We start from the raw sequence: 24,887 nt of genomic DNA on the forward strand, positions 1-24,887 counted from the left end.
AGAGACTCAGCAGAGTCCCACAAACAAGAGGAGGCCCTAGCCAATACACACAAGGTGTTAAGGGCCCGGAGGGCAGAGTTGGCCGAGGCAAACATGTTGCACCCCCAAGGGTCCAGCGAGCAGGCCTCCCGGGACGGCGGAGTCATGAGTGACAGCAGGGAGGGAAAAGCGGTCAGCAAACGTGGCCTGGCAGCAGAGGGGTGGAGAGAAAGGCATGCTGGGTCACGTGCGCCGGAAGGTGTCGGTGCAGAAAGTGTTGAGGCACCGGATCCCAAGAGGCGGGACGCCTCCAAGCCCCCATCAGGAAAGAATGGAGCGAACCCTCAAAGGGAAGCAAGATCTCCCTCCCACCAGAGCCCTGGTGGAGAACCTCCAAGAGATGGTCCGCCAGGAAATGAGCAATCGGGTCACCCATGCACAGAATGTCCACAGCCGTGGACACCGCCTGAGCGAAGGCCGCACCCGCCTGGGTAGGGCCCCACGGAGAAGAAAGCAGCTCCTCCGTGGGTGACGTCTGCAAACTAAGGCGGCCGTCCCCGAAGTCAAGCGGGACGGGCAAAGGCCTGACCTGGAAGCCAGAAGGTACCGAAGAATGGGGGACCTGCCGTTCCTCCAACGAACACCTCAGCCTCAGAAAAGGCGGGGAGCCACCCTTCGTCGACGCCGGTGAAAAAGACACCACTTGGCGGCCAGTCTCTGGGGAAGAGGACACCAATATGCAGCCAGCGTCCGAAGACGAATCCGCGCCACGACTTCTGTGTGGAGCCGTACAGTCCGCACCCGGAGGCAGGACGCCAGCACCATCCGGCGCCAAAGGGGAGACCGAATAGAGCTCCTCCAAGTCACACCGCGCCGGGGACCGGAGTGGAGCCGGAGACGAAGTGGCCAAGGGGCGGCGCCGGAACAATGCCGACTCGACCTCTGCTGAGTCAGCCGCCTGCGTGGAGGAACGAGAGGGACCATGAGAGTGACACAAAGCCCTCCACCAGCCTCGGCCCAGAATGTGCCTCCAACGAGGCAGCCGCCTGCTGGGAGGGACGAGAAAGGCCCGGAAGGGGACGAGGGGTCACCACCCCACCTCGACCCAGTGCGGGACGAGGAGAGGTCACCAACCCCTGTGGCGCTGCCCGGAGCAGGAACCTGCGCTGAAGCGCCGTCAGCTCCATCGTGGACGAGGCTTTCACCTGCCCAGAGGGCCGAGCGGGGCTTGGGGATGCGACCCGAGCCCCGGCGACCTCCCGCAACACCACAGGGACTCCCGCAGGAGTTTGCGGTGAGGCAGAGGTGCCGTGGCCTGAAGGAGGGACCCAGAGGGGCTGCACCCCAACAGCACCACATTCTCCAAGCCTGGATCCGGAAACGTCGGCGCCGCGGAGGGCCCCGGGCAAGGCAAGGGATCCGCTGACGCGCCCCAGGAGGGAAAGGAAGAAGAGACGCCAGCGAGGCCTACAAAGCCGCAGCGTATGTCTCCATCTGGACTCTCGATGCCCCAGCACCGGAAAACAGTGGGTAGAAGGTCGACACGTGGGGACAAACCGCAACACTTACCCACCGGGGAGGGACGCTCTTGCGACATCAGAGAAGGATGAGGACGACGACCACGGCCGTATCTGAAGCCGCCTGCCGAGGCTGATCGAGGGGATTAAGTCGACCTGGAGAGATGCGCCGAGAGGAGGTTCATCCAGCTCTCCCGCGCGACTTTGGCTTCAACTGTTGGCACGCCTCACAATCAGTGGTGCTGTGATCCTCCCCCAAACACCACATACAAATGAGGTGAGGGTCCGCCGCCGACATAAGACACCCACAGGACGTGCAAGTTTTGAAGCCCGAAGGCATTCGCACACTGTTCCACCAAGAGAAAAGACAATGGTGAAGAAAAAAGGGCCCAAAACAGACCCGCAGCAAGACCGTATCCGCGTTGCATGCAGAAAAGGAAAAAACTGACAAGGGCGCGCCGGGGTGGGGCTTATGTGACCTCGCTGACATCACGCATGCGGACGACGCCTGGGTAGAGTCGCGTGATGCTGCCCCGCCCCCGCACCAGGGATGCTGTGGCAAAAAGTTTCCGGATCCAGTCTCATGCCTGGGGATAATTCTATGTGAAGGAATCTGCAGCTATCAGTCTCTTATCAAATATATTCACTCAGAAAACTCTTCAAAGAAGATAATAAATCAGAGTCTTATCAATTATATTATCCAATCTTCACAAAAATAAAAACTAAACCACAATTGAATTTTAGCAGTCCAGTAGTACCACATTCAAAAGCAACAGCTGCTACTGGGCTATCTACCAACGCCTTACAGGGCCCAGAAATTCCAAATAGCAAAAGAAAACAAAAGAAGATTAAATTGAAAAGAAAAAAGGCGCTAAGAAGGATCAAGAAAAAGAAAGCCCATAAAACAAGGTTCCAGAACATTTTCCCTACCCCAAGCCTATCACTAGAGGAAAGGTTAGAAATGGCTCAGAACCCGAAGGTAATAGAGGCCGAATTCGCCAGCTAAAATACAAAGAGTCAATTCTAACCAACTTAACAAACTTAATCCAAAGGCAACAAGTTTCTCATTAGTAGATCAAGGACCTATGACCCCGGCATTAAGGGATATCCCAAAAAGAACTTTCACCATCGGGAAAAAGAACCCACAAATAGAGGAAATTAGGCCAACCCATCTGGAAATCACAGATCGATTCCCTTCAGGTGATACTCCACTTAACCGCGACCGAAATATCAGTCTGCTTAAAAAGATACAGCCGTTACACTCACTAGCGAGAAATTAAATAAAACTAGTAACGTTCCCGGAAAAAACAAAAACGACAGCGATTGTAGAATTCTGGTCTCCAGTAATACCAGGAATTATATTAAAGGAGAGTGAGATTCTCCACAAATACGGCTATGATTTGACTCCAGTATTAAATCGTGAAGTCCAAAAGATAGAAATAACAGAAGAATCTTTCAAAATGCAGCAACTGAATCAAAGCCTAAACGCCACGAATAACCCCACAGACCCCTATGCAGAAAATATATTTGTCTCCATAAAGAATGGTGAAAGAGGAATTTGGAGTGAAAATACTCCTAAGAGGGAAATAACAATGAGGGATTAATTAATGGGCCTGGATCTCAGAGACTCTAATCAGTAACAAACAACTCAAGGATAATAAATCTTTCGTTTAACACATGCTTGACTATCTCTTCTTGGATTATTACCGGAAAATCTCAAGATAAGATGGCTGAAATAACAAAAAACTGTCCAGCGATAGTGGCCCAACAAAAAACCTGGTCTACATCAAATTTTGATCAAGAAAAATACTACGTATATGACATCCCCGCAGAGCAGGTTGATCGGGGACATGTGAAAGGTAGGATAGCGATTTTACATAATGAAGATTACAAGTGGACCCAAGAATTAATCCCAACTAACTCAAAGAATTTTCAACGTATCAAGATTAAGTTTCGGAAAGACCCAAAAGATCTACTAATCTGTAACGTTTATATCCCCACCTAGAGCAAAAGTGGACGTACTTGCTATAGAAATCCGCAAGGATCTCGAAAAGACAGTAGAAGGACAAGGTTATTCATCATTCTTCATCACTGGTGACTTCAATGGGAAAATATCGAATGAGCTACTTAAAAAATGGGCAAACTGGCACAAAGAAGAGGCCTTGGCAATCTCCATTCCACTATTTCCCAAAGAAAACAAAGCTGATAAAAGAGGGAAAATTCTATTAGCCTCACTCCCATTGTTAAGTGGAATAATACTAAATGGTAATGTAGAAGGAGACATTCCCGCATCAAATACATGGCAAGGGAATTGTAGTTCCTCACTCCTGTACTACATGATTTGTAGCTTGGATCTGTTCGGAACAGTTTCACACCTCAAAATTAATTTTGTACATGGCAGCAACCATGCTATCCTGGAAGCAGATACAGAGTGGAAGATACAACTTTCTTTTTCAAGACATATTATGTACATTCATAGCACAGTTTTGGTAAATCCGGCCCAAAGACGGATTAAATGGAATTAACACCTTGACTGCTACAGTAATTCCTGCAAGGTGCTGAACCCTCCAGATTTCCATTGTTCATGACGAGCTCAGCTCGTCATAAGCACACGACCAGTGAACTGCATGACGAGCTGAGCTCGTCATGAGCAGGGAAGGGGTTAAGTAACACTTAATAAAATTATTACCATAATCGCTACAACGCAACTAGTGCATATAATACACTCTATAAATCCAATAATAAACTTCGAAATGGTCATTAAAAGTTATTACAAAAACTACAGAAAAAGCTAAAACAACGGGGTCCAACAAAGAATCAATACGAAAAACCAAATTTGGTTACAAATACAAAACAATTAAATACATTGATAAGATCGCAGTTTCTTCAATACTCTGAATCAAAACAGTTTGAAATTAACAAATTGAAAAATCAACGCAGGAGAGAAAAGGCAAAGGCAAAAAATAAGGGAATACCCCAGGGTAAAAACTGGGTAGACATTGAGATAGCAGCAAAACAAAATAACTAACGCGCCTATTGGAATATAATTGCTAAAGAAACAGGCACGAGAAAAGCATTACAAGCCATCCCAGTGCCTCTGGCAGAATGGGAATCATTCCTTGCCAATCTATATAAACTAAATACTAATTTAGAAATGTCTAATAATCTTGCTAGAAATCCAGAAGTAAAATATTTAAATATCGGAGCACCAAGTCCCTTTTTAATTGAGCTATATATAAAAAAGGCGAGAACGACGGGAGCAACGGGTCCTAACCAAATTCCGATCAAGGTCCTCCAATGCAATCCTAAAGCATGGAGCAAGATGACATCTCCCATTTTTAGGTCGAAGCCTGCATTGCAGGGCATGGCCCTGCTGCGGGCAAAGAGATATTGTGAGCAGGTGATTTCAGTATGGCATGAAGCCACGCCCCTTTTTTCCATTGGCAGGCCTCTTGAAACGGAGGCCTGCCATTGGAAAAAGCTCCTGTTTAGCAGATTTGTCTGTTATGGATCCCACCTCTCGAGGACTCCATGACCTACCTTACGGTAGCAGGGCAATATTTTCAGAAATATTGCCTTGGCAACCATGAGGCAGGTCAGGGAGTCCTGGAGGGGCGGGAATCAGTATTGTGCACCGCAAGTAACAATTATCACAGCATGAGACCCTCACACACCTCCTCACCCTCACACACCCTCTCACCCTCAAACCCCCTCACCTTCACACACCCTCTCACCCTCACACACCCTCTCACCCACCCTCTCACCCTCACACCGCCTCACCCTCACACCCCCTCACCCTCACACCCCCTCACCTTCACACACCCTCACCTTCACACACCCTCTCACCCTCACACACCCTCTCACCCTCACACACTCTCACTCTCACACCCCTCACATATCCTCACTCACCCTCACACCCCCTCACCCTCTCAACCTCACTCACACCCTCTCAACCTCACTCACACCCCCTCACCCTCACACACACCCCCTCACCCTCACACCCCCTCACTCACACACCCTCACCCCCCTCACCCTCACACCCCCTCACCCTCACACCCCTCACCCCCTTTCACCCTCACCCCCCCTCACCCTCACCCTCACACACCATCACCCTCAAAAACCCTCACCCTCACACACCCTCACCCCCTCACCCTCACTCATCCTCACTCATCCTCACTCACCCTCACACACCCTCACACACCCTCACCTGCATAGCATAACAAAACATAGCATAGCATAACGAAACACAGCATAGCATAGCATAACAAACAAAAGCATAGGATAGCAAAAGCACAGCATAACAAAACAAAGCATAGGATAGCAAAACAAAACATAGCATCACAAAATAAAACATAGCATAGCAAAACACAACAAAGCATAGCATAGCATAACAAAACAAAGCATAACATAAAGCATAGCAAAACAAAACATATCATAGTAAAACAAAACATAGCATAGCATAACAACACAACAAAACATGGCATAACATAACATAAAACAAAGCATAGCATAACAAAACATAGCATAACAAAACATAGCAAAACAAAACATAGCATAGCATAACAAAACAAGGAATAGCAAAACAACACATAGCATAGTAAAACATAGCATAACACAACAAAACAGCAGAACAAAACAGCAGAACAAAACAGCATAACATAACAAAACATAGCATAACATAACATAAAACAAAACATAGCATAACATAACATAAAACAAAGCATAGCACAACAAAACATAGCATAACAAAGCATAGCAAAACACAACAAAATATAGCATAGCATAACTAAACACAACAAAACACAGCATTGCAAAGCATAGCAAAACATAGCATAAGAAAACACAACAAAACATAGCATAGCATAACCAAACACAACATAGCATAGCATAACAAAACAAAGCTTAGCATAACAAAACATAGTATAACAAAGCATAGCATAGCATAACAAAACATAGCATAGCAAAACAAAGCATAGCATAATAAAACACAACAAAACACGGCATAGCATAACAAATCATAGCAAAACACAACAAAACATAGCATAGCATAACAAAGCATAGGATAGCAAAACTAAACATAGCATAACATAACAAAACAAAGCATAGGATAGCAAAACATAGCATAGCATAACAAAACATAGCATAACATAACAAAACATAGCATAACAAAACACAACACAGAGCAGAACAAAAGAAAGCATAACATAACCAAGCATAACATAACCAAGCATAGCATAACAAAACAAAGCATAGCATAACAAAACCCAACAAAACATAGCATAGCAGAACAACACACAACAAAACATAGCATACATAACAAAACATAGCATTGCAAAGCATAGCAAAACCTAGCATAGCATAACAAAACATAGCATAACAAAACACAACATAGCATAGCATAGCCTAACAAAACAACGCTTGGCATAGCATAACAAAACATAGCATAACAAAGCATAGCATAACAAAGCATAACAAAGCATAGCATAACAAAACATAGCAAATGAAAGCATAGCATAATAAAACAAAACACAGCATAGCATAACACAAAATAGCATAACAAAGCATAGCATACCAAAACACAACAAAACATAGCATAGCATAGCATAACAAAACACAACAAGCCATAGCATAGCATAACAAAACAAAGCATAGGATAGCAAAACTGAACGGAGCATAGCATAAAAAACAAAGCATAGGATAGCAAAACAAACATAGCATAGCATAACAAAACATTGCATAACATGACAAAACATAGCATAACAAAACATAACACATAGCATAACAAAACAGCAAAACACAACAAAACATAGCATAGCTTAACAAAACACAACAAAACATAGCACAGCAAAACAAAACATATAATAGCATAGCAAAACATAGCATATCAAACACAACAAAACATAGCATAGCATAACAAAACATAGCATAGCAAAACAAAGCATAGCATAATAAAACACAACATATAGCATAGCATAACAAAACATAGCATAGCATAGCATAACAACGCATAGCATAACAAAGCATAGCATAACAAAACATAGCATAGCAAAACAAAGCATAGCATAGCAAAACACAACAAAACATAGCATAACAAAGCATAGCATAGCAAAACACAACAAAACATAGCATAGCATAACAAAACAAAGCAGAACAAAACATTGCATAGCATAACAAAACATAGCATAGCAAAACAAAACACAACAACACACAGCATAACAAATCATAGCAAAACACAACAAAGCATTGCATAGCATAACAAAACAAAGCATAGGATAGCAAAAAACATAGCATAGCATAACAAAACAAAGCATAGAATAGCAAAACAAAGCATGGAATAGCAAAACAAAACATAGCATAGCATAACAAAACATAGCATAGCATAACAAAACACAAGAACACATAGCATAACAAAACATAGCAAAACACAACACAACAAAACATAGCATAGCTTAATAAAACACAACAAAACATAGCATAACAAAACAAAATATATCATAGCCTAGCAAAACATAGCATAGCATAGCATACCAAACACAACAAAACATAGCATAGCATAACAAAATATAGCATAGCAAAACAAAGCATAACACACACACAACCACACACACACAACCACACACACACAACCGCACACACAACTATCTATCAATGTATCTATCCATCTATCTATCTATCTATCTATCTATCTATCTATCTATCTATCTATCTATCTATCAATCTATTGCCCTCACTCCTATCTATCTATCTATCTATCAATCTATTGCCCTCACTCCTATCCATCTATCTATCTATGTATCTATGTATCTATGTATCTATCTATCTCCCTCACTCCATCTGTCTATTGATCTATCACCCTCACTCTATCTGTCAATCTATCGCCCTCACTCTATCTAATCGCCCTTACTCTATCTATCTATCTATCTATCTATCCATCGCCCTCACTCTATTCATCGCCCTCACTCTATCCATCGCCCTCACTCTATCCATCGCCCTCACTCTATCCATCGCCCTCACTCTATCCATCGCCCTCACTCTATCCATCGCCCTCACTCTATCCATCGCCCTCACTCTATCCATCGCCCTCACTCTATCCATCGCCCTCACTCTATCCATCGCCCTCACTCTATCCATCGCCCTCACTCTATCCATCGCCCTCACTCTATCCATCGCCCTCACTCTATCCCTCGCCCTCCCTCTATCCATCGCCCTCACTCTATCTATCTATCGCCCTCACTCTATCTATCTATCGCCCTCACTCTATCTATCTATCGCCCTCACTCTATCTATCTATCTATCTATCTATCTATCTATCTATCTATCTATTTATCTAGCTATCTATCTATCTATCTGCCTCACTCTATCTATCAATCTATCTTTTGCCCTCACTCTATCTATCGCCCTCACTCTATCTTGCTATCGCCCTCACTCTAACTATCTACCTATTGCCCTCGCTATCTATCACCCTCACTCTATCTATCTATCTATCTATCTATCTATCTATCTATCTATCTATTGCCCTCACTATCTATCGCCCTCACTCTATCTATCTATCTATCTATCTATCTATCTATCTATCTATCTATCTATCTATCTATCATTCTATCTATCTATTTATCTAGATACTGATCGCCATCACTCTATCTATCTGTCTATCTGTCTATCTGTCTATCTGTCTATCTGTCTATCTATCTATCTATCTATCTATCTATCTATCTATCTATCTATCTATCTATCTATCCCACTCACTCTAGCTATCGCATCACCACAGCATTACTCAGCACCACCACAGCATCACTAAGGGGCACAACAACATCACTATGCGCTACCACATGATCATTGAATGCCACTGCATCACTAGTCGCCACCACAACATCACTCAGCGCCACCACAGCATCAATCTGTGCAACCATTCAACAACCACTGGGTCAAATATGTTCTCTCAATGTTTCAAGTTTTATTACACATGTAACAAAAAGAGGTTAGTATTTCACTTATGTTCTTGGATTTTCGTCACAATAAAATACACTGAACATATTCTTCACAAAAGTTATTTACAAAAGTTTAAGCTAATGTCATTATAAATTACAATAACTTTTATTTAAGTATTAAGTCACGTGAATACAACACATATTGCATTACAAATGCTATAGGTGTCACAAGTTATAACTATTGGCACTGTAAATGACAAAGCTATTATTTTTGCTATTTTCAAAACCAACACAAATAAAAAATGTGTCATTTACAATACCAATAGCTCAAACTTTCCTAATGCGAGACCTTAAGCATTGCAAATGCTTGTTTAACCATATCTTTACCACAGGGGAAACCCCCAAATCTTGGAAGGGAAGCATTGTAATACCTATACACAAAAAGGGTTCAAGGCTGCAACCTGGCAACTATAGGCAGATAGCCCTTCTAGATGCAACAGGAAATATTTTCACAGCAGCAGTATTAGACTACCTTAAGGACTGGGCTATTTAATCAAGACTAATCCCCCTATATAAAGCCGAATTCAGGCTAAAGCACTGGGTCACTGACAATATTGCTGTGTTGCAAGCCATCTTAGACAAATATGTGGCTAGAAAATCCCAGGTTGTGTATGCTGCTTTCATTGACTTTACTACTGCATTCGATAGAGTGGATAGAGAAACACTTTGGAGAAAACTCAGCAAGATGGGTATCCCGGATAAATTACTGCATATAATAACATCATGACATTACGGAACCTGGTGTCAGGTTCGAATGGGGAGGGGAAAGGGTCTCACAAACCCTATCCCAACCCCAAACAGCCTTCTTGCTCTCCTATTGATTTTACTTTATCTCAGCGATCTTTCTGAATATTTTAAACAGATCTGCAACTTTCCACCTAAAAGTGCCCTCCACAAAATTCACACCATGATGTATGCAGATGATGTAATCATTTTTGACCTAACACCATTTGGCCTGCAAAGAAGCCTGCAAGCACTCCACAATTATACGGAGGAAAACTATTTAATACCGAACATCGCGAAAACAAAAATAGTTCCGTTCTCAGGAAGGAAACAGAGTGCCAAAATCAACTGGACTCTAGGGGGGAAAACGTTGGAAGTGACAAATGAGTATATCTATTTAGGCCGAATCTTCACAAAGTCTCTACAAAACTCAGAACGTGACTCGTAAATCCGACGTTCATGTGGGGACACTTTCACGCTTATAAGCTTCAACTGGACAAAGAAGCTTTTCTTCACTGCTTCAGGTATACAGCGCCAAAATTCCACCAGTGCTGTCATATGCTCTTGAATACATCCCAATAAGCCAATGGAACTATCTAGACCTAAAAGAAGGGAAGATCTTACGGAAACTAACAAAGCTGTCTCAAACTGTACCGGTACAAGCTCTCAGCCTAGAGAGCTCATTAACCAGCTCCTATGCTAGAGGAATTACCGATATCATCAGATGGTCATATAACCTCCTTCATTCGGAAGAAAGAATGCTTTCGATCTCTACTTAAAACAGAGACATTTGAAAAAGAATCTTCGAAAAATTTATTTTCAAGGAATGTTTTAACTGCTTTTAAGTTATCAAATGTTAATATTAATTTGTTACAGTCATGGACTCCTGCTCAGCTGAAGCTCTTTTTAACCACATTGCTGCTTGCTGAATTCCCCTCCTGTGCTGGAGATCCTAGATTCCCATTCTTCATGACGAGCTCAGCTCGTCATAAGCACAGGAGCAGTGTACTGCATGACGAGCTGAGCTCGTCATGAGCAGGGAAGGGGTTAAAACACTTTACTCCAAGACTCAGCTTTAAACTAGACTCAACACTGCGCTAAATTGTCTTTATATAAACAATTTGCAGAAACTATGGTTTTTAAGAAAACACAACAGTATATTAATTTTAGTTTAAAGCATGGGGTCAGGAGATCGATTCAACTGCTTCGATTTGAGATACTTCCTTTAAAATCTTTTACATATAAGTGGCTACCAAAGGAAAAATCAAGTATTCTTTGTAATGTGTGTAATGGTGGGGAGCAGGACTTGGAACATTTGTTGTTCACTTTCCCAAATGCGACAGTGGTAAAGGCAAGAAGAAGGTTTTTACAACCAATCTATATAAAATGTCTCTGTCCAGGAATTGATCACACTATGTAAGGCTCCGCCAAATCAGTTTGCCTGCTACAATCTATATACATTTTAAAAACCTATTTTAACTTTGTATTAAGAGTCATTGTCGACTTTTCTTTCATTAATGATGTTTTCGTTCAACAGCCTCTAGTCGACTATCAGAGTTGGCGGTTCCGCCACCACCGATTTTGTCAAACTCATTGCTGGCCAAGGGAGTATCTCCTAATTGTCGACAATTTGTGCGCAGTCAATGTCTTGCTGTTAATTTTCCTCAACTACTGTTGCCCACTCTCTGAGGTTATTACTGAAGTCTTTGTTGAGACCTCTTCATGAGCAGCATCTACATTTTTCTCTTTGTACTTTCTCTACATATCATGCCTTATGTGTGCCTTCTCACCAAAGTGCAATTGACCAGCTGTTTGAATCTTAGAAGCTGGGTCAGAGGATCCTTTAATCTGCTTAGTAGTGTTTTTCTTTTTAGAAGTTGAAGGTTCACCTTTATACAGAATGGCAGGTGCTTATCATCTTTCTCGGTCTTTTACTGTCTGTTGAAAATGTTTGGTAAATTTTATATTCAGCTGAGCTTGTGCCCAGGCCCGGATGTTAAAAGTATAAGCACCTTGTATGTGGACCATCCACATAAATATTTTTCTTGCCACAAACTCAACAGGTCTTGAATCACCTAACCATGTTGAAATATTCCTGTACATTGCAGTTGAAAGCTCTTCTCGAAAGAGGAGTCCGTAAAGGGTGGCCCCTATAGGGGGCAATGTGGTGGGAGCAGGTTGAAGTACGAAAGTAGGATACAGTGGAAAAGGATAAATGGGCAGAAGGTGGATAATAATTCAACCTCTCCCTCTAGAGACTTTAGGTCAAAGAACCAATGTAAAGCTCAGTTGTTGTCAGACCTCAGTTTTGGACAGGGAGTCAAAGCACAAAGCAGGGCACTAGATCCAACATCCCTGGTGTGGCTGTGAAGAGGGACGGCTGGAAGGTAGGGATTGCCGAGAGAGGAAGAGTGTGTGAACTGGAGGACTGCGTAGGCAGCAAATTAGAGGATGAGCTAGTGTAGGAGTTGGAGGGTACAGTAACATGGAAAATTAGTCGTTGCACTAATGTTGGAGGTTTACAACTAATGCCACAGCACCTGGCTTTTACATGTATATATTCAGTATGTAGATGGAGGCAGGGAAGATGGGGTAGTTATATACAAGCAACTAGTTTGGCAGCTATAGGTCAATGAAATACAATGGAGAAAGAAGTATGAGAGAGTAGGTAGAGAAAGATGAAACCTTGACAAAGCTATTGGAGGGCATAGGAGGAAATGGAAAGATGGAGACTGGAGAAAAACATAGAGTGAAAGAAAGGAGACTGGGATTGAGGGGAAGTAACTCAGAGGAAAAAACTGCAAAATAAGGTAGGAAATGGACAAAATTTAAATGAAAATGGTGTTTTGGAGTGATTAGTGGGAGATCCTCTAATATTCACACCTATCTTACTTGATTACTCAAAATGTGATAACACGGACTACGTACAGCAATTAGACATGGCAAAAGGTAGTGATTAGTAAGTACTGCTATACAAAAAAACAAATCATTACCTGGAAGGCCACTATAATGTCCTGTGGAAAAATCTATATTGTCTAATCTGCATGTCATAACGATTTCAGTTTCAATATGGACAGCTCAGATTCAATCTACCAGCTGCAGATATGTGTGTGCAAATCAGCAAGTCTTATGTTTAGTGAGATGATTGGCTTGCTTCCCTAATATGTATGTGTAACCTGCAGGCCAGAAGTTTCCATTTTATTAAGGCAGATTGGTGGGTTAATGCACCTTCAGTAGACATATGTGCAACCAGCATCTCTTGGTGAAAAAAGTCCTTAAAGTAAATGGCACTGCAGGCAGTGTGACTCAACTCTTTGGGCAAAGAGATGATAGTGGAAATGTACTGTTTGCACATTTAAATTAACTAAATGATGCAACAGCTTTTCTTGCAAGTCCTAGTAAAGGCAGCACAAGCTGGGGCAGGAAGAATGTACGGATACAGTGCCTAATAGCAGGATACGTTAGTTTCCCAGAACCATTTCGGTGATATTGCGAGTTTAGGATGCAACCTGTTAATACTGAAACTTTGAGTGCTAAATTCCTACAGGAGAGCAGAGCTGAGTTTGTAACGGGATAAGACATTCTGATTGAGAAGACATTACAAGCATGAGAAAGAGCACTAGTATATAGTGAAGATATCTGCATGTGTTTGATTACTACTAACGTGTTCACAGGCAATAGGCTAAAGATAGGTATATCATTTGCAATGCAAGCAAACTAGGTGATGGTCAACCCCACCTCACCGGTATTCAAGAAGCAGAGATTAAGTCTGCTTGCGCAATGGGCAATGGTTGAAAACATCTGAAATTTGTTTTTACCAAAGACCAGTCAGGGCCTGCAAAATCTTCTCAAGGGATTATGTCATCATTTCAGATATTTAAGGCTACACTTTCATTTCATGGAGATTCAATGCAAGTATGCACCCATGCGCTGTTCACTGTATGCTGCCCAGTCACAAAGCCCAAGGTTTTTCAGACAAATCTATTCAGCGCGGAACTATGTGAGAATATCTTCCCAAATTTTCATGACTTCATATCCTTTACAAGTTACCTGGTTTAGTGCAATTGGTACAAAACATAGGACCACCGGTAGACGTCGGTTGACTGAGCTGAAGAAGACCAATGTGGTACACAGGTATTCCCCGAGATAAATGTTTAGTTTCCAATTATAAATATGACTTCTGAGGGCTTTGTTTCATCCATGGCCTTTCAACCGTGGCAGGCATGACTGTGAAGGAGGTTTTTTAAGTGGCCCCTACCTAACACATTTTGAAGGTGAGAATAAGCCTAAAAGCAAGTTTACTAAGTCAGGCAAGGCATCCAACTAATTTCCAAGTACTTTTTTTCGAATTACCTCGCCATGCCCCGCAGGAAAAATAATCAGAGTACTATTGGCCTGAAAACAAAGATTCCTTGGCTGAAGAAGTGCATGGACCAAAGCTGTTAAATTGCACACTGTTTTGAGTCGCTGTCCCAATTATAACTGGTAAGACAACAAGCAGACTTACTGAACATCTTGCCACCAAGAACCACTTAAAACATTTAGTCACCACATTGTGCATGCCTGTGTCAGATGTCCTATGCAGAAACAATGATACACTTCAAAAGAAAGTGCCAGGAAAAAGAAGATGCAACACATGAATTTGCATGGGCCCTAGTGCAATCTGGAACCAGTATGCACCAAACAGGAGGAACCACTGAGATTCTTTTTCATAAACTTTGACCAGCTGGCAACACATTGCCAAAATCAACAAACATGGATGAAAGGTACCTACCTAAAGTGTTTCTTTTAGATACTTAACATATTTCAGAGTTACTCCACTGATGTAGAGATACCCATTTCCACTGGTAAAACTCCCAACATGCATTGAGCTCCAGCATAGGCAGATCTAATTAGCGATGCAAAACAATAGATGGATCTAACACACTATCAAGGCTGATCTAGATATATTGTAAACCATTCACGCATTGTCAACAGCATTGCTCCAGAAACGTTTAATCAAGCCAATATGGACTGAGGTGTTTCTGTTTGTAGTGATTCCACTACCTATATGAAATATTTGTACTGTGCATAGCTCACATGCTTCCCAGCACAAGACCCAAGTGGTGAAATGCAAATACTTCTTGTGTCTGCATTGTTTGCCTGAAAAAGTCAATCTAGCTTTATCTGGAGTTTCTCAGTTCTTGAGGCTATGAATGTTGTACTGTCAATGAGGTAACCTTTTACAAAATGGCTGTTCCCTTATCACCCAAAATGCGAGAACTGAAACAATATTTGGGTTCATACTGACAAAGGGTAAAACAAAAATTACAAGCGGTTACATTCTGAGATTTTTACAAGATAACGTGGCTGCTGTTGGGACTTGAAATAAAAAATGAAGTCTGAAAACACCTAGGTCTACCAGGTCTACTATGTAATTTGTGGACATTTGAAAAATCTTGAAAGTAGGCTAGAGGGCACCGAGGGTCTCTGACCCCGAAACATGTTCCAGGTTTAATGTTTGTCACTAGGGAAACAAACAAATGTTGAGGAGCAATTGTAGCAATTATGTTTCAAATGGATGAGAAATTACTTTTAACAATACATATAACTTGCCCATCAGCAACCACAGCAAGTTAAGCATCACTCTGGTAGTCTGTGAAAATTCTAGACTCCTGTAAAGGAGCATTTTGAAAAGTACAGCTTCACTTTGTAATGGCTCCAAGTGCCTCTGCGCCCAGTTCAGTGCCCATGGTGCAGAGCCTGTCCTTGACAATTTCAATCTTCAGGTAAGGTCTCCTATACTAATACATATAATTTCCCTCCTATTGATCACAATCTCTGCTTCTTTCAAGGAAATCAGTTTCCTACCTGTGGAGTGGATGGCTCTAGGTCTTTAATTAAGCTGTAAGCTTCCTGCACGTCATCTGAAAGAGCAGCAAAAGGGTCACTTTAATAGGGGGAAAATACTTAACTGTATTACTTCAAACAGATGTAAAGTACCCTGGCCCTTCAACTAGAGGGTCTCCATGGCACTGCTGTGGCGGGGCGGGACCATGTCTAGTCAGAAGTCCAAACGTTTGGTGGCTTTATAAGGGTAGGTATGAAAACCAGCAGATGGGCAGCTGTCTGGCAGCACAAAAGCATCCTCACATGGTGGCAGAGTGGCTCTGGGAGACTGCTGCTAGGGGACAGAAGACGATACAATATGCCCAATCACAGGGGTTCCAAGACCATTACAGCTTCACATGGGGATTCTAGATTCACAGAGGGAAGATGTTATGAGGAGATATTTCTTACCCTGCCGCAGATAATAGATGACAAGGTTCAGTCTGGCTTCTGGAATCACGTCCACCAGTGGGGGCAAAACCTGAAGAGCACCCTCTCCTCCTCGGAAGACCACCTACAGAAGGAAAGCAAGTAAGTCACTTAATGCAGGTGTGGCAACAGATCAGATCCTACTCCCTGAGACCCACCCCAAGCACCTGCACTCCCATAAACAGACCTGGTAGGGTGGTAGTTGCTATCAATGTCAAATTCGACATGTTTGATTTAGTTAGATTCATGCAGCTTAATGGCTGGCACAGATGTAAACCAGCAGCTTTGTACGTGCAGCTTTCATTACATAGACATATTACATGACATGGTGAGTACAAGATATGCAGTGGGTGTATATGATTGGCTGGTAAGCCTGGCCCATGTGCTGACTATATAGAAAGCAGCTGATTGGCCAGAATAGGCAGGTGTCTGAATGTGGTCCGAAAGCAAGGAGTAAGCTGCAGTTGGCCTGGTAAAGTAGAAGGGTTAATGTAGGTTAGTGCCCAGGGCACGCACAGGACCTGAGTGCACTTTAGCCCTACACCAGCAATAATCAGAATGTTCAAAACATGTTTGGCTATGACATGGTCAAATCTGGGGAACGATATGCATTATGGTTACCAAGAGAGATATAGCACAGAAATGGGGGGCGGCAGATTTACCTGCATTGGTGCACTGGTGTAGAAATATGGATGTGTTGATGATGACAGAACGAGCGGTGTATACGATCAGGGCTTGTCCAAGTAAATGGAATAAGATCTGGATGCCATGGAATGTATATAGGGGGGCCTGTGTGACCCATTACCTGAAGATGACATTACTAGTTCCGACGAAGAGGGCGAGGATGGCTAAGTCGGATTAACTGGAAGACATCAATAGTAGTAGCAGGAATTAACAACAGTAAATTATGAAAACATGTTGTGCTGCCTCCGGTAAAGTCAGTGTGTCGAGGAACACGAACAAATGTATGATTAAACTATATAACGATGTACACTGTCAAAACTGCCAATGTTCATGTTTGGTTGACATTTACAATAACCAATAAAAATGTTTTTTTTTTAAAAACATGTTTGGCTGCTCCAATTGTTTTGGAGTGGGCAACTGATTTAACTGAATGAGGTAAGATGCAGAGTCCACAATTAAGAGTTTGGGAGCCTTGTTTGCAGAACAGGGACCATTTGTGTGTGGTATGTCCTGATCTAGGGTTAATCTGCTAGAACGGAGAGGACACATAGTCTGTGTTCTCTGGTGAGCTAGCTGGTGTCTGTTAACTGATCCAGGGAATGAGGTACACAAAGAAAACAGTAAAACAATCAACTGTTGGACAAGAGGTAAGACCGTGTAGATGAATGCCTTAACTGTAACCCAGTGGGGAATACAAAGAGGGTACAACATTTTGCCCGGCCTGCAACTGCTTATCCTACAAGTCTTATTAAGTGCCCCAACACTGCAATACGTACTCTACACGCTTGGCAAAGAGTGATATGGTGGATCCTTTTGTTGCTGCCATTTTAAAATGAGATCTATACAGTTTCACTGCAATCTCTTAACTGCTTCAGTAAGTGATCATGTCATTTGGATGAAATAGTTATCACCGCTGAGTGACCAGGATGAAAATGGCAGACTCCAAAAGAAAACTTTATGTTCCAAAATGTATTAGGTGGTTTAACACTATATTATGTGCCTGTTACCACCTACAAATCTATACAGCAACATATCCATCCAATCATCACTGTAAGGCCTGAGTTAACCATCTTTAACCACAGCATGCAATTAACCGTGGAGCATTACTACTTTCAGTTTTGGAAAAAAGCCTTCCCAGTGAAAACAACATTAAAACTCTTCTCCTCCAAGTGAACCAGTAGGGGAAGAGAGAGAACAGCTTAGAGACACAGAACAATATTTGCGAAACAGCTGGGTTAACTGCAAACAGTAACCACCATCATTCCACACCCCCACCCACAAACAGCATTAATCTAGCATCTGTTGGTCAGTGAAAGTTCTGTCCCCAGCCTAGCCAGAACAACCTCCTACTAGGAGTCATGCTGCAACTAAAATTATAATAACTTATCAGCTTCCAGACTCTTTTAAAACACGATGGCTGCATCTACTTGTGAAATAATGAACCGCTTGACATGTGGAGCATACTTAGTTGTGCCGGGAACCCCACTGCTGTCAAACAACATTTTCATATGTTGTTAGACCGCACATTTAGGAGAAGAAGAAGGCAAAAATTGTCCAGCATGGCAGTTTTTCTGGTTCACAGCTGCTCTTAAAATCATTCCATTATTAACTTTTGAGTCCAATGTCACCACCACCGTTGCTAGAATTGTATGCCTTGTGCACCACCACCAGTCAGTGTCCCCCTTCAAACGCGGCACCAGGGCCCCCAACATCATTTATATCGACAGTTTCAGAAAGTCTATTATACTGCCACTTCTAGAACTCTCAGTTTGGAGCCTCTCCTCATTTTCTAGCACCTTAGATTGTTGTTGTAACATTGAAATCTCTAAAAGATCTCCAAGCCACTCTAAGGGCCGAATTAAGAGTCTGTTGATCCGAGGACCGCCAGACTCGTGGTGGTGCAGCATTGGCACGGTGGACAAGCCACTGCTGCACAGACGGTCCGACCTACCCCATTATGATTTGAGCGGTCAGACCTCCATGGCACAACCGACGCAGCGAGGGAACCACATTCCCTGGAGGTGGCGCAGCAATCCTGAGGCTGCAACATGCTTGGTGGGACCGCCGTGGTCCTGCCAAGCATATGACGAGTTTCCAGTCCGCCACTGTTTTCATGGCGGTTGCATTGCCATTAAAACCATGGCAGAGAGGAATCAAAGGTTGCCCTACAGGGCCCCCTGATTCCTCACGCCATGTGGATGCACACAGGGGGGCACAATACAATGTTTTGTCCCCTGTGTGCAAGCACACCAGTTCCAGCACGGCATGGGCTTTTCAGTCCATGTTGTACAGGATCCTTAGGTGGCTTTCCCATTGCTGCGCCTTTTTCAAAGGCACTACCGCCTTTGAAAGAGGTACCGCAGCGGGAACTGCCATGTCACCTGCCCACTTTTAAGTTGTAAACTGGCGGGCGGGAGGCAGCAACCCTTGGCGGTACGGGGGCGCAGCGGGGGTGTGCTGCCCGCCCCCGTCCCGCCAAAAGTCGTAATCGGGTCTCCGTGTCCTTGATTTTCTATCCATGGCTCTCGAACCTCTTCATCGCCATAGTCAATGATACCAGTGCGTGCTCAGCCTGCACCATCAAGGCACCCAGACCCTTCAATTTATTTCCTATTGTCCTCATCACTGTCTCAACCTTATTGGAGTTTGATTTCAGATTAGCTTTAAGCACATTCCACAAAAACAACAGCCCTAAAGTGAACACAGTGTGTAGTCAAGTAGCACAGCAGCCTCTCACTCGAGCTCTCAGGGCACTAACCCCTGCGCCTGCACTGCCAACAATTCTCCTGACTCACTAAGGCAAAAACAGGGTCAAGCCAGTCCCGTTAGAGCCCCACCTCCTATGGTATATCCCTCAACTAACTCAGTATATCCCGCCACAGAATCTCCAATTAAGGGTGTCCTTGTTCTCCTTCGATGCTCCAGCCAGCCACAATAACCCATGTGAGAAGATGGCCTGGTATATGATGTCCACTAATGTAAGTGGGCACATTGCACTAGACCAGAAAAACCTTATGGTGATTTAAGCGGTCTTAGACAACCTTAGAAAGCTCTCCAAGTAGTAGCTTTGGAAAGCAGCCTTCAGGTCTAGTCCAGAAGGAATGTAAAGCAGCTTGTTTTACCAGAATGCAATCTTATAGAATAGATTAAGTGAAAAGAACCACATCAAGTATTTAAAAAAACATGTATTCATTATATAATACTCTCTAGTACATTCCAATATCTCCAACACGGAGATAAACGCAATGCACACAATACTTTAGCAAAGAAACACAGTAAATAGCCTGACATACACAGTGGACCCTGGGGGTGAGGGGGATCACCTCTAAAAATAGAGAGAGGGTCCAACACTTCAAAGGGACAGGACACCACAAAGACGATTAAGTCTAAAAAAAACTCCCTTTGGGATATTCACTTAGCATACCAAACATGCATACACACAACGCATTCCGCTCAAACAATGGGTCCGTTTATCAGTTGCCAGAAAGTTAAATCTTAATACAGTTTTTAGAAAAACATACATTTAATTTTATTAAGTTGGTTCAAAAAAGTATATAAGTAAACATCTTTTCACATAAAAAATAATATGACATCGTTATGCACATTAAAAACAATGAAAATTTAAAATAATAAAAAAAAAAAGATCATCAATATCAATAAATCCAAGTTCATAAGGACATGACCACAGTAATATAGATTGGGGGATTCAACACATCATCTTAACTTGTGTCACACAGCACAAGAGAACATATATTAGTAGGCCAAGAAAAAGCAGGGAAGGGGGATCAACCAACATACTAAGAAAGTGGTATAAGAACCACGACTCAGATCAAGACAGGGTCGAGAGGACGTAGAAGTACTGGGACCTCAAGGAACAACCCAAGGTGAGTAGATAGGTTCTTCACGGAGAGTGTGTGCAGTGTGAAAACACGACTGCGTGCTCAATACAACTCTATGTGCAAGTCGCGGTTGGAGTTTTAAAGGTTAAGGACCCTTACCAGTCGACCCTGAAGAAATCCAGTGGAAGACAGAAGGTTGGAGAGCCACCCCACCCGTGGATAACCTAGTACCCACATTACCTATACCAGGGAAGCCGGGTGCATACATATGAAGTCGAGTCTGAAACCACAGTCAAACTCAATGGAGGACTTGAGGAAAGTGCCGCTGTGGAAGAAGGAAGAAGGGTTGCAGGATAGATGATTAGGATCTTGACTTTGCAGCTGTGAGGACCAGGTGATGCTGTGGAGGACCAGGAGCCGTGCACAAGCTGTCCCACAAAGGATGTCGAGTGCTGGGGGGAGGGCGGGGTGGGGGGGTGGGGTTGTCAGTGTCTAGCAGGAACACCAACGAGAACTGGCAAATGCAACCAACGCAGGAATCATAGAAGGAGCAACGTCGGGATGAGCAAGGTCCAGGGGTCTCACCAACAGCAGGGGAGTCAGAGCAGGTCCCAAGCAATCAGGGCAGACCAAAAGAAACAAGTGTGACCCTCAAGTTGACCCACAGGCTGGAGGCACTGGAGTCGCGAGAGGACCTTAAGTTGCTCAACCAAAGGTGCAGGCCACGATGCACACAATGTGGTGTGGCTGAAATTTCTATTCACTGGAGGGGCTCGAGGTTGGGGCTACTTGAAGCCGAAGATCTTCTTGGAAGGAAGCTAACAAGCCTTTCCAACTGTAAGTTGGACGCAGCGCACAGGGGGCTCGGTTATTGGAACCCCCACAAGGGATAATGGCCTCAAACTTTGTGAGAGGGCCTCCGGAGCTGTGGGAAACCACCACCTGCATTGTAGAGCCCGCGGAGTCCAGCGTAGCTCACGATCTGTAGACCGGTTGACTTAGTTGGGGTGACTGCCAATGCAGGGGAGTGACTCCTTCACTCCAAGGGATATTTCTTAAAGTTTCTTTGATGCTTCACAGGCCTTGGAAGGTTCCTGTATGATTAACAGCGCTGCAGCAGACTGGATGGGAGATGAAGTCAGGCCCAAATGAAGTCCAGAGTGCTCAGACGGTAGAAGAAGAAGTGGTGCCTGATCGGAATCTTATTCCACGACGAATCTATGGACCTACACCCAGGTAAGCCCTAAAGTACCCTATGGAAAGGGTTGGGGAGATTTAGGGGACCCCCCAGGAGGAGGGTCTAGACAGAGGCGAGGTTACTCCCATGTCCTTTGTCCAGTTTCGTGCCAGAGTAGGAGCAAATGGCTCCCAAAGCTGGTTTGAACTGGACTATGTACAGGCAAGTGTGCCCCTCGTGCAGACTTTCTGGCCCTGGCAAGTGCACCCACCCAATCCCAATACACTAAATCCTATCTGGGAGATGGTCATATCTCCCTGTGACAGGATGCATATTGTTCCACCTTCCTTTGCTCGAGCTTGGCTCAGCAGCAGGAGGGCAGAAATGTGTCTCTGGTCGGCAGCAACCATTTTGTGCTTTCCGGGTCTAGAAGGTTGGCACTGGGAACACTGAGAGCCTAACGGAGGGCTCTTCCAGTGCTTGGAATAATACTTCTCACACCGTTTACGGTGTGGGAGGTATGATTCCAACATGTTTGATACCAAACATGATAGGAATCGTTGCAGCTGTTTTCGAGATGGACATTGTGTAATTGCGGCGCCCCTCTTTATAGTATATGGCTGCTTCACTAAAAACCCCGGAGAATGGACTCCGTAGGCTGCAGGGGTGTCCTGCTCATGCAGGGGCACCCTTTCACTTAGACCCAAGCACCCTGTCTTCAGGATTGCAAAGGCCTGCTATAGGGGTGATTTATAGGTTTTAAGTGCAGTGACCCTTAGGTATAGGAAACCTATATCTTAGGTAAGTGGGGCAAGCACCAACCTACACAGGCTGCAATGGCAGGCCTGTAGTTCCCTTTTGCATGGTTTCCCATGGGTGGCATAATGCATGCTTCAGCCCATGGGAGACTCAGGGGTTCCTATGCCCTGGGTAGCTTAGTACCATATACTAGGGTCTGATAAGGGTAACCCAGTATCCAATCTGGGATTATACTTAGGTACTAACACAACAATTTAGGGAGAAAGCAGATAGACGGGGGTCCTGATTAGCAGGATCCCAGTCAGACAAGTCAAAAACAGCATCACATCAAGAAAAAAAGTGGGGGTAACCATAGCAGCAGATCCTACTTTCCTACAACCCCTCAAACATAGGTCTCCTGTAACTCAATGTCCTCTGATTTCTTCTGGCAACTCACCCTAGGCCACCGGTTCTTAACTGGTGGCCCGGGGACCCTGGAGTCCGCAATGCCTACTTAGCAGGTCTGTGAATGCTTAGAAAATAAAATAACATTAACAAATGAATACAGTGTATATAAATAAAAGGAAAAAATAAGATTGAACATTTTAAAACATTCTGCAAATGTATAGAGATTTGAAATTGGCAGCAGAAAATTAAGTTTCTATCCTCAGCTTAATTCGTGGGAGCAGTAGAAGCTTATTAAATAGAATATAGTATGGATGATAGGTGGCCCAATTGAATTTTCAAACAGCTCCAACCTTCCCATTAAAGTTACAATTGAGATTTGTTATATAAAATTAAAATATAAAATAAAATATTTCATAATTTGTATATTGGTTTGATGAATGCTAGCTTCTGTAATTTTGTGTATTGTTTTGCAGCTCAAATCATTGAAATTGCTTTGGTCCAGGTCCCTGGACTCCAATAATGAGGTGTTGTCAGATTCAAATATTGATTCAGTGGGTTTCCAAAGATTCCAGTGATGATTAAGTGGGGATTCACACAACTCAAACGGTTATGAACCAATGCTGTAATCTAACTGCCAAGCATGCCAAAGTCAGCTTGATCCAAAAATTTGGACTGCAAACACAACTGCTGTGCCTACGGGAGTTAAAAATTGCACAAGATTCATCCCGACAAGCATCACCCTTCAATCCAACTGGCCCGAAAAATTACACTCTACTCCTCTGTTTCATTCGAGGCTTCAGAGCATACAGGAAGCCCTGATGTAGGCTAACCAAAGAAACAGGGTTTTTCCAGACATTCAAGGGGACGATGTCCATCTTGGCATCAACCTCTCAAAGGAGTCATTATTTTGATGTGGGGTTTCTTAACTTTAATTTCCTGTATTTGCAAAAACACAGGCTGCTTGAACAGCCTACACCCTAAAAATAAGGGAGCTGTAGAAACTGTTCCTGTAAACTGTCACAGGCATCAGGTATGTTCAATATGCCACATAAAATACAAGGCAGTGCAAATTTAAAGATCACATTTCAAAACAGATCTCAGTTGCTTTGAGGACTGGAACCCAGGTTAAGCTTTACAGTGACATTTCAATCTGTACCAGTAGAACCCACCTACGCTTCCAGCACAAAGACCCATACAGCACTTTTAGCATATCATGACTCTATTAATGCCATAGTGGATCATTTGACTTCACGCCATATTAAACACTGATAAATGCCACAGCCATGAGTTGTAGAAGAAAACAGGAAAATCCATTTAAGAGACGGAACACATAGCCATTAAAATACAGACCTACTACATTTTTCCAGCGATAATTTAATGGCTCTTTTCGTGGCAAACAGACTACTTCTCCACAGCTTACCAAGTTGTGCCGGATCAGCTCCTTAGCAAACTCGAAGGAAGACGAAGAGTTGTCCATCAAACTCTTCAGCTCAGCCTAAAAAAGTTAAGAGAAACAAGGGCAGAGATCTGTAAGAGA

General features: G+C 43.4%; 1 protein-coding gene across 2 annotated transcripts in view; it reads right to left on the reverse strand.

Moving 5' to 3' along the window:
- IFT56 (intraflagellar transport 56) overlaps positions 1-24,887 on the reverse strand; it is a 331,504-nt gene that overhangs the window by 150,606 nt on the left and 156,011 nt on the right. For both annotated transcript variants that reach the window (XM_086958844.1, XM_086958852.1), the window contains exons 8-10: positions 24,771-24,845; positions 16,487-16,589; positions 16,058-16,113 (exon numbers count right to left, since the gene is read on the reverse strand). In XM_086958844.1, the coding sequence (XP_086814970.1) occupies positions 16,058-16,113; positions 16,487-16,589; positions 24,771-24,845 (234 nt within the window). The remainder of the gene's footprint in view (positions 1-16,057; positions 16,114-16,486; positions 16,590-24,770; positions 24,846-24,887) is intronic.

The sequence above is a fragment of the Lissotriton vulgaris genome, chromosome 1_1 (assembly GCF_964263255.1).
Source record: "Lissotriton vulgaris chromosome 1_1, aLisVul1.2, whole genome shotgun sequence".
NCBI classification, from domain to species: Eukaryota; Metazoa; Chordata; class Amphibia; order Caudata; family Salamandridae; genus Lissotriton; species Lissotriton vulgaris.